The sequence below is a fragment of the Xenopus laevis genome, chromosome 2S (assembly GCF_017654675.1).
Source record: "Xenopus laevis strain J_2021 chromosome 2S, Xenopus_laevis_v10.1, whole genome shotgun sequence".
NCBI lineage: Eukaryota > Metazoa > Chordata > Amphibia > Anura > Pipidae > Xenopus > Xenopus laevis.
Window position 1 is genome coordinate 146,140,197 of NC_054374.1, and position 15,928 is coordinate 146,156,124.

At 39.8% G+C, this 15,928-nt stretch overlaps 1 protein-coding gene and 1 non-coding gene across 3 annotated transcripts in view; one reads left to right on the forward strand and one right to left on the reverse strand.

The window, feature by feature from the left end:
* Positions 1-3,270: 3,270 nt before the first annotated feature.
* trnav-aac lies at positions 3,271-3,343 on the forward strand. Its single transcript has one exon. It is a non-coding gene; the product is annotated as a tRNA-Val (tRNA).
* A 1,207-nt stretch (positions 3,344-4,550) lies between these two features.
* uspl1.S (ubiquitin specific peptidase like 1 S homeolog) overlaps positions 4,551-15,928 on the reverse strand; it is a 33,722-nt gene continuing 22,344 nt past the window's right edge. For both annotated transcript variants that reach the window (XM_018250259.1, XM_018250258.2), the window contains exons 3-9: positions 15,098-15,226; positions 12,250-14,941; positions 12,034-12,129; positions 9,828-9,957; positions 8,238-8,363; positions 6,937-7,091; positions 4,551-6,463 (exon numbers count right to left, since the gene is read on the reverse strand). In XM_018250259.1, the coding sequence (XP_018105748.1) occupies positions 4,932-6,463; positions 6,937-7,091; positions 8,238-8,363; positions 9,828-9,957; positions 12,034-12,129; positions 12,250-14,941; positions 15,098-15,226 (4,860 nt within the window). In that variant the 3' untranslated portion in view covers positions 4,551-4,931. The remainder of the gene's footprint in view (positions 6,464-6,936; positions 7,092-8,237; positions 8,364-9,827; positions 9,958-12,033; positions 12,130-12,249; positions 14,942-15,097; positions 15,227-15,928) is intronic.

The following is a 15,928-nucleotide window of genomic DNA, read 5'->3' on the forward strand; positions in this document are numbered from 1 at the left end:
AGCAGGAGGAGTTGAGGATTTTTAGTGGGGACCCCAACTTGGGCGATATACTTATTTGTTCTACGAATTCATTTGTTTGTGCTTTTTATATATAGATCTTATAATAAATAAGTAGACGTTCGTGTTTTTTTTTTTATTTTTTTATTGGACTGTAGTGCTTTTCGGATTTTTTCCCCCCTAGTAATTATCAGAAAAATATTCAGCGCATCATTGACATTTGTTTCCCCACTTGTATTTTTTATATTGGATCTTTTAATAAATTCCATGGCATATGTAGTTTTAGAAAAATAGATTTTAATCGTAGTTTCAAAAACCTCGAAGACAATATTGACCTTAAATAAATAGCGCTCTAAGGAGCCAATTTACTAACAATCGAATTGGGATTTACAGGGCCGGATTTAGACATTGGGCGCCCCTAGGCCGCACAGTTCTAGCGCCCGTGCATACCTCCCAACATTTTCTACGCACGTAGAACAGCGGAATTTTTTTTGACCACACCCTTTCTGTGGCCACACCCCCTAATTACCGTGTTCATTTTACAAAATTTGGCAGGTTATGAAAGTTTGAAAATATTTTTCCTTATCTAAACTGTTTTTTTGTGTCTCAAAATTGTTACAAAGTATCTTATTTAAAAAGTAGCAGGGCTGAACTCTGGCAAGTTGTATGATGTGTTGGTGGTACTCCTGCAGGGTATCCTGTGGTGAAACCCTAATAGATCAATGTGATAGAAAGGAGGTAATTGCAGGAAGTCCACGGCAGCAAGCTGAGTCTGCAAGTGTTTGGCTGTTCAGTGCAGAGAAAAGAGGGACTTTCCAGTACAAATAAGGGACTGCAGGTTGAGCTGTCAAAAGAGGGACTGTCCCTCCAAAAAAGGGACAGTTGGGAGGTATGCCCGTGCGCCTGCCCCGCTTTGGATTTAGAGTTCTGGGGGGGCTGCTTTCCAACGTGGAGGATTCCAGGCCAGCCCGGGCGCTGCTCTCTGATCCATTTAATGCCCCGGTGGTGGACAAGCACAGCCTTAGCCAGCTGCTGTATCTGTGTGCGGCGGGGCGACTGCTTGTTGGTGCTGCTGCTGGAGCTGCCTCTCTGATTCCCCCTGCGCACTACTCCCCCGGTCTGCTGCAGGTCTCTGCTCAGCCTCGGATGGATCCAGTATTTTGAGGAGCACTCTATTGCCACCCGTAATATATTGCAGCCCTAGGCCCGGGCCTTTGTGGCCTCGCCACAAATCTGGGCCTGGGGATTTATTTCCATGAATCTCTAAAAATTTGTGGTTTTCCTAAACAGGTATGGGACCTGTTATACAGAACGTTCAGGAACTGGGGTTTTCCAGATTATGAATCTTTCCATAATTTGGATCTTCATACTTTAAGTCTACTAGAAAATCATGTAAACATGAAATAAACCCAATAGGCTGGTTTTGCTTCCAATAAGGATTAATTATATAATAGTTTGGATCAAGTACAAAGTACTATAATTAGTACAGAAAAAAATGAAATAGTTTTTTAAAAATTGGATTATTGTAGAATCCCCATTTTACATTTTTCAAGGGATAAAAAAAAGGTAATCAGTGAAATGTATTATGCATAATATATAGGTGGGAGCACAAAACAACAATGTAAAATGAGGGGAAACAAACTCAGGGGACCTAAAATTGAAGTTTCACTGTATTTTATTATGATGGAGTCTATGGGAAATAGACTTTCTGTAATTCAGAACATTCTGGATAATGGGTTTCCAGATAACGGATCCCATACCTTTCTAAAGATTAGAAATTTATTAAGTGAAAAAAAACACGAAAACCTTTAATACCAAACTCTGCCAAGTTAAATTTGGTGAGGTGCTATAGAAGTCAATGGACACTTCGCTGATCTTATTGGACCTCTTTAAATCAAATCTGACTTTTAAAACATTTTTGAACTTTTTTTTTCGCAATTAATTGTGCCGAAAAACTCACATTTTTAGAGGTTTATGCATTCCCCCCCCCATTCATACATTTATATTGATCTTTTGATAACTGCCATTGCATTCATAGCTTTAAAAGGATTAGTGATGTGCGGGTCAGTGTTTCCCTGACCCTCACCCGACCCTAACCCGCCCTTCTACGACCCGAGCCCGCCCGCACCCGCTTCTGGGGGTCCTTTTATAGACCCGTGCCGCCCCGCCGATGACATCACAAAAGGGACGGGGCAAGCAGACGTGAGACTATAAAACCGGATCCCGGAAGTCGGATGCCAGCATTTGAAGGTGGCCAACCGCGAGGAGCACTGCGAGGTCGACCCGAACCTGCCCGACCCGCGGCTATCGGGTCCGCCTGCACATCACTAAAAAGAATCAAGTTTGAAGGGCAAGTCAACCCCAAAAGAAAAATGTCCAATAAAAGAAATCATAATTTTAAGCAACTTTAGCAATATACATTTCATTTTCTGCTGATAAAATTGCTATTGAAAGCAGCATTTTAACTCCCGATGCCTTCTCTTACATTGTATCAACAGTCTGAGCCATCAGAGCAGAGACAGACACTTCTTTCAATAACAATACATCTACAAATAACTATAGAAAATTTGTAATGAATGTATATTGCAAAGTTGCTTAGAATTATGGTTTCTTTTATTAGACATTTTTCTCATTTTCAGGCAACAATTTATTTTTTGGGTTGACATTAATTGTTTCAAAAACTACTAAACTACAAAAACTTCTCTACAACCATTAAAATTAGACCTTTAATAAATAGGCCTCTAAGTGTTTGAATTTGGCCAATTAATATATGGTTGAATCCCAAACTGAACTCTGGATTCGACGGATCCCTAATTTCTTATTAAATCTAAGGCAGAACTTTCTGCTGCTATCCATTATTCCCCCACACAGTCCAGCCATGATGTAACGTATGGATATAAATACAGTAGAACCCCTAATTTTTGTATTTCAGGGGACCAGAAAATATTGTGTAAAATCTGGGAAAATGGAAAACAGCGGAAAATGAGAGAAAACAAAATCAAAGAAGGTAGAATTGAGTGAGAAACAATCAATGGATCCAAACCAGTATGGGAACAAAGAATAAATAAGTGACTTCGTTAGGAGAAATCATAATCATTTACGGCGCACATGTCCTATCTCACCACACCATTTACTGCTCCTTTAGGAAAACGTTTGAGTACGATCCTCATAACTGTAGGGGTGAGTGCACACAAGAGACCTTTCTAATTTGGATTGAACAAGGGGCTCTGTGCATGCTCTACTAAACTTTCAGATTAATTACTAAATAGGACAGTTTCCGTAGTGTAGTGGTTATCACGTTCGCCTAACACGCGAAAGGTCCCCGGTTCGAGACCGGGCGGAAACATGTTTTCATTTTTGTTTGTTATAATTGTGAGCAGTTCAAAAACAGGCGACTTTGTTTTACCAATTTTCCGTTTTTTTTAATATGAAAATGTAATGTTTTTTTCTAATTACTATTTTGCGAGTAATAAAACTTCCCTTCCACCCTCAACATCACTCCTACAAGTGACACTCAGGGCTGTAACTATGAGAAGGGAGAAGAGGCACATGCCTAGGGCGCTAAACTGGGATGGCACGTACCTACTCTGTCGCTTACCCCTAGTCCAGGCATATGTCCCTGACCGAAACATGCACCTAAGCCTGGAGTTGTAGGCACCCACATTTTAATCCCAAACCCTCCCTTGCATAATGTAGGAATTAGGGATGCACCGAATCCACTATTTGGGATTAGGCCGAATCCCCAATTCATTTGTGAAAGATTTGGTCGAATACCGAACCCAATCCAAATTTGTATATGCAAATTAGAGGTGGGAAAGGAAAAAAAGTGTGAACTTTGTTGTGTGATTGTCATGTGATTTCCCTAATTTACATATGCAAATTAGGATTTGGATTCGGTTCGGCCGAATCCAAATCCTGCTGAAAAAGGTCAAATCCTGGATTCGGTGCATCCCTAGTAGGAACACCGATGGAAAGCAGGAAGAGCTGGAGGATTTTTAGTGGGGACCCCAACTTGGGTGATATTCTTATTTGTTGTACGATTTAATTTGTTTGTGCTTTTTATATTTAGATCTTATAATAAATAAGTAGACATTTGTGTGTGGGGGGGGGGTTTATTGGACCATTTTTAATCAATTTGAACTAGACTTTTTTTTTTTTTTGAATTAGTCTTTTCAGATTTTTTTTACCCACTGGTAATTATCTGAAAAATTTTTAGGGCAACATTCAACATTTTTTTTTCCCATTTGTACTTGTTCCATTGGATCTTTTAATAAATTCTGTGGCATCTGTATGTAAAAATAGATTTTAATCGTAGTTTCAAAAACCTCTAAAACCACTTTTTGACCTTTGATAAAAAGCCCGCTAATACCTAAAAAATTTCTGAACCCACTGCTATTTGGAATCTTCCAACAGGAGGGGAGGTGGAAAAGCACGTTGAAAAATAAAAGCATCCGATCATAGGCTTTATTTGTAAGGCCCTGCGAGTTTGACTAATCCAGCCTTCTAACTGTAAGCTACGTGTGCTTAAAAGAGTTCATGGAAAACAAAATATAAAAAGTTCAAACATTTGCAGGTTTTTTTTTTAATAGTTGAAAATATTAATTTGACAAATAAAGTCTTTCCACACTAAAAACATTTCCTAAAACAAAAAACAACAACATCCATTTCAAGTAAAGCAGGAAGTGTACCCACGGATATCCATTACATTAGGCCGAAGAATGGAGAAAGTTTTAAATTTGCCAAATATTGGACCAGTGGAAACATTTCCCATTTAATTGCCACCCCAATTATTTGTTCATTGCTTCTTCTTCTCAATATTCAGGTTCTATTGTCATAAAATAATGTTTTAAGTGCAATAAAATATTTCTTGGGAGAAGAGGCGGGGTTTGGTTGCCAAGCTCTGGGCCATGTTGTCATTCAGGCAAATACAAAGTTTAAAACATATTGTCAAAATGTGAAAAATATTCCTCATTCAGCATTTGCATTGTGGAGGTTGAAAGCATGTCATGGAAGATGTTTCCCACACTGGAGCTGTTGGTATGTCGAGGACTTAATTGACTGATACTGATGGTGCTCTGCAAGGCTTCTTTACTAGCGGTTTTATTGGTTCCATAATCAGCACAGGAGGGGTTGTAACCTTCTACATACATCTCTAAAAAACTACTGTCATCCATGCTGTCCTGCTGTGCAGTATTTGTAGGGGGCGGTGAGAATAATTCTGCAAAGAACTCCACATCTCCTGGACTGCTGCATAGCGACGTGCTGGAGCTCATTGTGCACACGGATTCAGTGTCGGCATTATCTATTTGGTCTTGGAGTTCATGGAAGTATCCACGTAATTGCTCACGCCTCTTGGCGCTGCTCAACTCCAGCGGACGGCTGCTCCGATCTTTACCAGCCTGTGACTTTCCAAGCATATCTAATGTGGCCAGTTCATTTTTCTTAGCCTTCAGCTTTTTTAGCAGCTTTAGTCTAAGTCTAAGGACCTTATCCTCATTAGACAAAGATCTGTTTTTGGCCAAGTCTTTGGTATTGCCAAGTCCCATCTGCCCATTCTTGAGTCGATCTGAGCCGAGGGGCTGGAATATTTTGCTAGACACAACAGTTTTAGGTGTAGCAGAATTATCCTTTGTGGGACCTATACCAAGATAATTGTTTAAGTTGACTGAATTACTGACACGCTTAACTTTAAAACCATCAAAGCACTGGGCCTGTTTATTAGATGCCTGTAAGTCTGTGGTCTTCAGCAGCAGACCTGGAATTGGAGGAGTCTTCTTATTTGCACTGGGCACATTAGATGGCAGGAACAGCGGGGTTTTATTCTGCAGACTCTTCATCCAGCTTCCAATAAAGGCTTTTTTTGAACGGAAACTGTTAGGGATGGGAGTACTGGAGTTGGCAGGGAGACTGGGGCCGCTAGGGGCAGGGGAAAGAACATCAGCAAAAGAGTTGTCCTGCATGGTGCCAGAACATGGATTTTGGTCACATTGCCCATCAGAAGTTGAAATATAGGCAGAGACAGACTGGGTTACAAGGGATGAAAGAGGAGGCTGTAATTGTTCATCAAAGGCAATTGGTTGTTGCTGGCCTGCCTCAGAGTTGTTGTTAATCACATTAGCCGAAGCATCGATTGGAATTTCAGTCAGTGTTATGATATCATCATCACGATAACCCTCCATTCCTGAGAGTATGTTGGGAGCATCTGGGGTCTGTTTTAGAAGTGATGGTGCAGCATTTAGAGCAGCTAAAGCAGATTGATGCAGGGTCGGAGGTAAAGAAACTGGTGATGCTGATAAAGAATTCAGTACTTTGTTTTCTGTTTCAGGAGCCATTGTATTGTTTGCTCCAGTAGCGTTGCTAGCCTTCCTTTCCCACATTACAACATGCATTTCTGAAGCAGGAACCTCAAAACTGTTCTGCTTTATGCAGAAATACCCTTTCATGTCATCAGATTCCAGCCATGTACCTGAAATACAAATTGCAAGTTAACTGGGTAGGAAGCAGCGTGCAATTCATGGAGGATCCCCATCACTGTATTAGGCAGAAAAGATAGTGAGAACTGGCAATTGTCATATCTATAAAAATGCATCAAAACTGTAGCAGGTGTTTTATGAATCAAGTTCTTAAACTGACACTTTCAGTATGTGATTTAATTTAAAGTATGATGTAAACAGCAAAACAGTAGTCAAACCATTTGGAATTTGTCTTTTTTTTCCATGGTTTATGAAAGATTAACAATAAAGCAATCTTATTTTGGTTGCCGGCGTCAGTGAGCCCCAATGGGAACCTGAAAAGGCAAATCATTAAAATCGACTGTAAAAAATGAAAACCAACTGAAACACTGCTAAGAAACAGCTATGGACTGTGTGTGAACATACTGAATGCATCACTCCATTTTGGATTTTATATGGTAAGGACAGTTACACTGAGAATACTTACCATCCTCTTTAGCAATCCAACATGAGAAATGATCTTCTCTATATTGGATTACAGTTCTGACTTCATACAGGTATCCGTCAAACTGAAACGAGTACATGCCTAAATCATTGCTTGGCAGGCCTTCCACAAAGTGAATTATGAATATGTCATGGATCCTAAAGCACAAAAAATATTTATTAATGAAAACGAAGTCTCATGAAAATGACTTTAATTTTAAAAGTTACTTTATTGCTTGCACGGTGGCATTTAATGCTTCTCTAAAACCACGAGTCTCACCGCTAGTATGATGTAGAGAGTGATATTCTGAGACAATTTGCAATTCTTTTTTATTGTTTTTTTTTTTCTTTTCGGCAGTTCTGCAGTTAAGAATTTCAGCAGATATCTGGTTGCTCTTGCAACTAGGCAGTTTGAATGAGAGACTGGAATATTGTTAGGAGAGGGCCTGACCAGAAAGATTAGTAATTAAAAGTACCAATAACAATAAAATTATAGCCGCACAGTGCAATCATTTTTTTGGCTGCCGGGATCAGAAACCCCAATTTAAAAACTGAAAGAGAGTCCGAAAAAGTCAAATAATTCAAAAACGAATGAAGGAAAAATTTAAATGTTAGTAAGAATTGGAAATTCTATAATATACTAAAAGTTAACTTAAAGATGAACTACCCCTTTAATGTCATGTGACAATACAACATATCTAAAATAAACTTTTTGTTTTAATGATAATGACATTTTGGTGATTTTGCTCTTGATATTCTGGATATGGATATATTTTGGATATGGATATATTGTGGATAGGGTTTACATTTGGTGATAATGGATTTGGTGCATCTTTGCCAGTAAAGAAAATTTTCCCTGGCGCCATATGTATTTTACATGCTGCAGAATAAACAATATCTACTTCTTTGCACCTAGATGCCTTGGTCCACTCATATTACAGAGATATTCAGAAAGCCAGAGCCAAAATTAAAAAGCAAAGCCACATGGCAGTTCTGGTGAAAATGGGAGTGGGAGGTATTGGATGTTTCTCTGCAGATATATTTCCACTGTGTGCGCTATATGACTCAGGCCTACAGTCCTCTCATGCACTGGATCTAATACTAGCTGGACTAACCTAGCTGTAACAAGGTCTAGACTGATTTTACTCTACAGATTTTGGTATTAAAACAAGACTGTACTTTCATATTGAAAGTACAATATTGTTAAGTTTTTTCCTGCCAACAGGGAGCAAGCCTAAGTAACTTTTTTTTTTTTTAGCCCAGTGCTCGATGTACACCACCTCATCCTTACAGCACAAAACCTACTTTTCTATACAAAATGTGCGTCTCTGATCCGTATCCAGGCAGTTGTTGCATGGCGATCTATGGATAGCATTTAAGGGTGTCCATTCAGGAAGGATCTTAGTGAATGTAGTAACAGTCCGTTTGCACCTGCAAAAAGAACAAAAAACGCTAGCATAATTACTCATAAGCTTTTAACATGGAAAAACATTTCTTAGTCTACAATAGTATGAGAGGCGTTCTTTACAGTAGCACTAGGATGACGGCTGCTAGGAAGCCAGGTGGTTTAATTTAGCACTGGTCCATGCACATGCAAAGATTAGCTGCTTTCTCCATCATACTAAAGCTGGCCAAAAAGACGAAAAGATCCGATCGTTCAAATCTTCGAACGATCAGACTTCCCCATCTCCCAACCTGCCACTAACCCATCAGCATCAAATAAAGTAGTAAAAGAAGAGATCAGCCGATCTTCTGCCCCTTACCGCAATCGTACGCAAGTTATGTCCGACAAAAGCTGGTGACAGTCTCCCACTGAAAATAGTCCGATTGGCAATACATGCAGAGAAATTATCAGCAGCCGACAGAAATCTTTTAACCTGGCTGATCATCCAAACGACTGATCTCCATGGGACGAAAAATGACGGGACTCTCCAGACACGGTCCGAAAATCGTACTAATCGAGGATTCGTACGATCAGATCTTTGCGTCTATGGCAAGCTTAAGCTGGCAGCCAACTAACCCATGCATGGTCCTAAAACAACCACCATGCCCAATGGATATTCGATTTTCAGATATAGATTGACCCTGGCAGAAAAATGCATTAGACTAGGAGGGCAATTCATGAAAGCACGGGCCCCTCTGTGTGGTCCACATTAAACAAACCAGAGGAGATTGCGGTGTTTAAAATGACATTTTTGGAGGACAAGGCATTGCTGAAACCACTTTTCCTCAAACGTTTATTAAAATGACAAGTTGCTAAGTATACGTGGGCCAGCATGTGTAAGGACTGGCTACAGAAAGAGCTTTCACTAGATCAAATGATTACTTGGTTCGTTCCAGATAATTAGATCTTCTTAGGGCTATTCCACACGGGGAGATAGCGACGCGTTTGCGGTCGCGGCGACAAAGCGCCGCGACCGGCGCAGGCGACAGTTTTGTATGGGCGCCTATGTAAAAACGCCTGTGCTAACCACACGAGGCGATGCGCTTTTCAACAGTCGCCTGAAAATGCCTCGCCAGGCTTTTTCAGGCGACTGTTGAAAAGCGCATCGCCTCGTGTGGTTAGCACAGGCGTTTTTACATAGGCGCCCATACAAAACTGTCGCCTGCGCCGGTCGCGGCGCTTTGTCGCCGCGACCGCAAACGCGTCGCTATCTCCCCGTGTGGACTAGCCCTAAGATCCCCCTGGTTTAATATGATTGAATAGATCAGATCTATTCTAAATACTTTAAGTTAAAAAAACACAATTATCTTTAGGCATTTGAATAAAATGAATGCAATGTTTGCAGCTTAGAACCCCTGGGATACATTCAGAAGTCTTATTGCTCTACATTATAACCTGCACACAGTAATGCTTTCTACCTGATGTATGGAGGGTTTTTCTTTTTAACTTACTTATTTTGGTATTGGTAGCCACATTGCTTGCATGTAAATTTCCATACACCAGAGTGCACAAAACAGGATTCTATCTCTGGGTCCCGCTGCAGGAGTAATGGCAAAGCAAACACAGGGCTCTCTTTATCTCCTGCATTAGAACAAAGCACACAAAACATAAGCAAAACAGGCAACAGAATGCATTTAATCATTGCAGCCCACAGAGTTCTCAACGGTGAAGAGCAGCTAAAATGCTAACTTGGTAATTCAAAATTAAAATATATAATATGAGGCATTATCTTTTACAGCGTATACTGGACTAACAAAATATCACAATGTCCTTTTACGCAAAGATGCATTTTCCTTCTAAACAACTGACAGTCTGAAGTCAACTGAATACTTAGGTCAACTGTGTTACAGAAAATCTTAGTAATAAAACTGGGTTACTGCTCACACTTGTCTACAGATACTGAAGGGGAACTATCAGGAAAATTTAATAAAAGCTTCATCATAATGAAATATGAAACTTTGTAAATACAATCAAATATTCTGCATTGTTTCTGAAATAATCAAGTTTATCTTCATTATCCCTCTCTCATCATCTCTTCATTCTGTCTTCATGCAGCAGTTGCGTGTCAGACATTTTTATTTCCTAGCAGATGTATTAGAGCGTATTGTATGTATTCGAACGGATTCCAGTACAAGCAAAATAACTGCCTTTTGCACAAATTCTGCATGTAGAGAGACATGATTTCTTGTGATTTTAAGTGAGCTCTAATACATCTAGGCAAAAGGAGCCCCCCTATAAGAGAATTTGGATTTAACGGTCAATGACATAATCTAGTGTATGAAGTCATGGATATGCTAGCTAGGGGCTTGGGTTTCCCTGGTCTACAATGGAAAGTTCCCCAAAAAAGGATACACAACTGATTGCAGTTTATTGAAATGAATTGTAATAATTCAGCTTGCATCTTCCTCTGCTTTATACTCCCTGATGTGGCAGTAATCATTTAACCTGCTCAACTATAATACCATTTAAAATGATACTGCCACCAGGTTGATTCTGGATTAAAGGGTACATATAATGTAAGTGTTTGCCATTACAGGTAAAACAGCTTTGTAAGTTCAGATCGGTCCCCACCAACGCCATGGAGGAAAACATCCGGCAAATCAGGAATTCTACTTACACTACAATGCTGTCGATTAGTCCAGCAATAGGTTAGTCACTTCTTACACACCTGAAAGGAAGGGGTGTCACCTAATTAAAAGTATGCTGTTCATGGAAGGTATACAAGGTAACAGAGTGCTCTCAGTGGTGAACAGTTACAAAATCCAAATCACTAGGCACATAGCCAGCAGATGAATAGCAGCAATGTCAGAAAGAAAATAGGAATATGTACATTAAAGGGAAAACATGTTTTTTTCAAAACGCATCAGTTAATAGTGCTACTCCAGCAGAATTCTGCACTGAAATCCATTTCTCAAAAGAGCAAACAGATTTTTTTATATTCAATTTTGAAATCTGACATGGGGCTAGACATTTTGTCAATTTCCCAGCTGCCCCTGGTCTTGCGACTTGTGCCTGCACTTTAGGAGAGAAATGCTTTCTGGCAGGCTGCTGTTTTTCCTTCTCAATTCTCAACTGAATGTGTCTCAGTGAGACATGGGTTTTTACTATTGAGTGTTGTTCTTAGATCTACCAGGCAGCTGTTATCTTGTGTTAGGGAGCTGTTATCTGGTTACCTTCCCATTGTTCATTTGTTTGGATGCTGGGGGGGGGGGAAAGGGAGGGGATGATATCAGTCCAACTTGCAGTACAGCAGAGCACAAGTCACATGACTTGGGGCAGCTGGGAAATTGACAATATGTCTAGCCCCATGTCAGATTTCAAAATTGAATATAAAAAACATCTGTTTGCTCTTTTGGGAAATGGATTTCAGCGCAGAATTCTGCTGGAGCAGCACTATTAACGGATTCATTTTGAAAAAAATGTTTTTTCCCATGACAGTATCCCTTTAAGTAGTGAAGAAATGGGTCCAGGTAAAAGAAGGATGCTCCACCTAGAGCAACTTAGGTCACCTGCATGGAAGACATTGAACCAACTAACAGAAGTACTGGCTACAATGACCTGGAAGGGCAATGGTGTGATTTGTAGTTCTGTGAAAGCACCAGGTTGCCAAATACTCCTGGGTTCTTTTTGTTACTACTAGATAACTAATGTACTTACCCAATTCACATTTTAAGGAGGGCTTTATTGCATCAAAGATGGTCATTCGGACTTTATTTAGAATGTTTTCAGCCAGAGACATATTCTTTGGAGGTTCTTTAAAACAAAGTAAAATGCTTTTATTTGCATTCATAATCTACATTGAATGGTTTGAACATGAGTGGATAAGGTTAAGTAATTTAGAAACAAGCAGGTCCGACTTTGGATGTTACCAACCTTGTTTGCCTGTTCTTTGTATCAATGAATTGGCCTCCTTGTATTTCTCCAGCAGATGGTGAATGAGTGAGTTTTCTGCAGACTCATGCTGTGCCACAATACTGTTCAGGCTAGCCGAATGCACCAGGGCAGACAATATGCAGTCCAGCCAGCAGAGAAACAGGGTGTTTTTCCACTGGAGTAGCTTTTTTTCACATAGGGCATCCTGGGAACCATGTTCCACAGAATGGTTTGTCAGGGCATCATTTAAGGCTTCATGAATACTTGATGAAGATGTATTCCCTGAGCAGTTTGATTTTACGTCGAGACAGAAGTTTTCCAAGCTCCCCTTTGGCAAATACGCTACAACTTCTCCATCCTTTGGGTCTTTGATGGAATCATCAGTAAGCATTGAAGAACAGTCTGTTTCAAAGCTCTCATTTTGCTTTTCTCTTTCAACATCTGAATTGCCCAGAGTAGTATCAAGAGATGCTCTCAATGGATTTACATTGCTCATATCTTGTACAACAGTGGGTTCCTCACACACAGGAATGCACCCCATCCCTGGTGTATCAGAAATGTGTAATGCCTCTCCAGCACTATGAGATAAACAAGGGGAGACTGTAGTTTTAGAGGCCTCATGGCTGTACAACTTAGTCTGCTCTGGGTGTGCAAAAATGGTTACTGGAGCTTTCTCCTGATTAATGCTATCACTGCTTTCCAAAACAGAGCTAAAAGAGGCTAAAATTGTGCTTGCTGTTGCTTCAGGCTCAGAATGTGTCAGGCTACTCGTTTTGTGATATAAAGGAAATCTTTTCCCATCGGATAAAGAACTTGAATTAGGTTCTATATCACTAGCTTCTTCCTCATTACAAGTTTCACTGCTTAAAGAGTTCAACAAATCAGCCAGTACATTGTTCTGAGACATATCATCCATTTCTTTCATTGGATTTAAATCTGGGCTTACATTGCTCATATTGAGTTCCTTAGAAATTGGACCAGACTCCTCCACCAATATTTCAGGTCCAGTGTCACGAATCAGACAAGTAACTGCAGGATCAGAAATGGGATGGCTGTTCAGCACAATCTGTTCTGGCTGCGAACAACTTGGTGCTGTAGTTTCTTCCAAACTTATTTTGGTACCAGCTTTGAAATCAATATCGTTGCACAGGTTGCTATCAGACATGTCTGTAACCAAGTCTTCCACGGATTGTGATGAAGAATGAATTTGATTGTTTCGTTTCTTACACAAGTCAGATATAGTTTCCACATTCAATAATGAACTTCCATATGAAATTTTATTTTCACAATCTTCCTCCTCAGCTGGTTCGCTATGCAAAGAGTTAGGCAACTCCATCAATGTAATGTCTTCGTCTTTTTGCTCAGAACAAAGGTTACACTGCTGAAGAGGCACACCTTGAGGTTTACAAGTGCTTTGTCTGTTGCTCTTGGATAGTTCTGTAGCTATAACCTCTGGCAGTGGAGTTAGCAGCAGGCTCTTAACATCACTGCAATTCACAACAGCATTAACATTGCTTGTACTATGGTACACATTGCCATCATTTCCATCTCTTGGAAGCTCAAGATGATTCTCACGGACGGGCTGACACGAATCTGAAGATTTATTTTTTCTATGAAGGTTAGACATTTCATTTATTATGGACAATTGACTGCATGCGGATGTTTCAACTATAATTTGACCTTTATTGTCTTCCAGCAACGGTACTCCCTCTGGTTCTACTTTCTCAAGTAAAGCATTTTTGATGAATGAACCGGATTTATCTTTCAGGCCATTCTCTTCCATTGGAGAATTTTCTCTAGGCAACGTGGATGAAGGCAAACATTTCTCACCATCTTGTACTTTACTACAGGTTTCTGAAAAGTTAATTTCGAACAACGAGCTTTCCTCTGGTACCACTTTCTCACTGCTGTCATACAAGGCAGCATCTAATAATAGAGGTGCCTCTGGTGCTGCTTTAAGACAAACGCCACTGTAGGAGGAACTTGGTATATCACTCTGTTTATGTACCAGAGTTAGAGATCTTAAACCAGGGTCGCAAAGAGGTGCACAAGTGCTAAGGACAGACAATGAACAGCCCATATCAGCTTCAGCCTTTGGATATCCATTTAAAACCCCAGATATTCCAGCCTCTGACTTTTGGTTTATACGTGTTTGTGGATCATTAATAGCAATCACAGGTTGCGATAGTGTATATGGATCTTTAGTAGCAGGTGCATTCAATTTTAAAGGAGAGGGGCCATTCATTGATGCAGTGGCCATTCCCATAACTTGATGTTGTACAGATCCTTTGTGAAACTCATTGAAGTCATGTTGCAAGTGACCAGGTTGTTTTGAAAAGTCCCATAGAGCAGATTCAGATTTGCAAACGGAAACTCCGTACATTCCATACGGCTGTGGACTTCTCTCTTTCTGACTATTCTCTGAAAGGCCAGGTACACTTGTTCGAGATTCTTTAGGCACACAGGGAAACACTGATTTGTAGCTTACAATTCGTGGAGATGAAAATAGGCTTTCTGAAATGTATTGACCAGAGATGAAAGTATCAGTCTTGTGCTTCTTCGCAGAGTTAATTGTTACAGGGTTATCTAAAATATGCCGCTTCTTCGGCTTGCCTGGGCTATGGTGTTTCTTTAGATCAGCTGTGTTTGCAATTATGTTATCCAGAGGTGTGTATCCCAAGGGATATATGCACTGTTAAGGAAAACAACACACCATAAAGAAGTATAAGTGAAGATTAAATAGGAAGCAAAAAGTGCAATTGAATATCATTCATGAATAAGTATGCTATTCAAGCTCAACACGGCATTCAGTGGCAAATGAAGTCAAAGACCAAATATGCAGACATACCTGTGGATTAGCACAGAGATATATCGACTGAGTGAAATTAATGCGATAAGTCCGGAGAGCTTGCAGCTGACCTTTGGCCTCGCATACAGGGCAATATCCACCTTCAGGAGCTGCACTGAGGTCAACATTCTAGGAGGATAAAAAAAAAAACTGGATGTCAGTTAACAGAAAGTGGCAAATGTTTGATCATATTATACATAGGTCAGGGATATTTGCCAATCTCTAAATATAAAAAACAGTGATAAAATCAAATGTATGCTTTCATACGTGTTTAAATTTAAACAGCATATTAACACTTTTTAGAAAGCCTCCTTTATATAAGTCACATATTTTACATTAGTACACAAATGATCTACTCCTGCTTATGAGACATATTTGCAGGCTATACATATGGGGAGCTTGGTGGTTTCTACTACTTTAGTCTTAGGGTGGGGTGTCATAAAAACATCGGCATTTTTGGAAAAACGACAGTAGCGCTATTCCTTTTCATTATGTATGTTATTTCAGGTAAGAAATTGCTCTCTTTGGCATAAACCAGTAAAAGGACTATATAATGATGCCGGTATATGCATATAAAACTTACTAGCTATTTGAACCGGTGAATGCTTAAAGTGGGCTGATAATAACCAGCTGTGCAAAAGATATATAGATTTTTTTTTTTTAAAGGAGAAGGAAAGCTACGGAGGCATTTTATTGTCAATAGATTAGCTGCAATAGTGCAAGCTAGAATGCTATATTTATTCTGTAGAATGTTTTACCATACCTGAGTAAAAAGCTCTAGAAACTCTGTTTGTTTAGGATAGGAGCTGCAGTATTAATGTAGTGTGACAT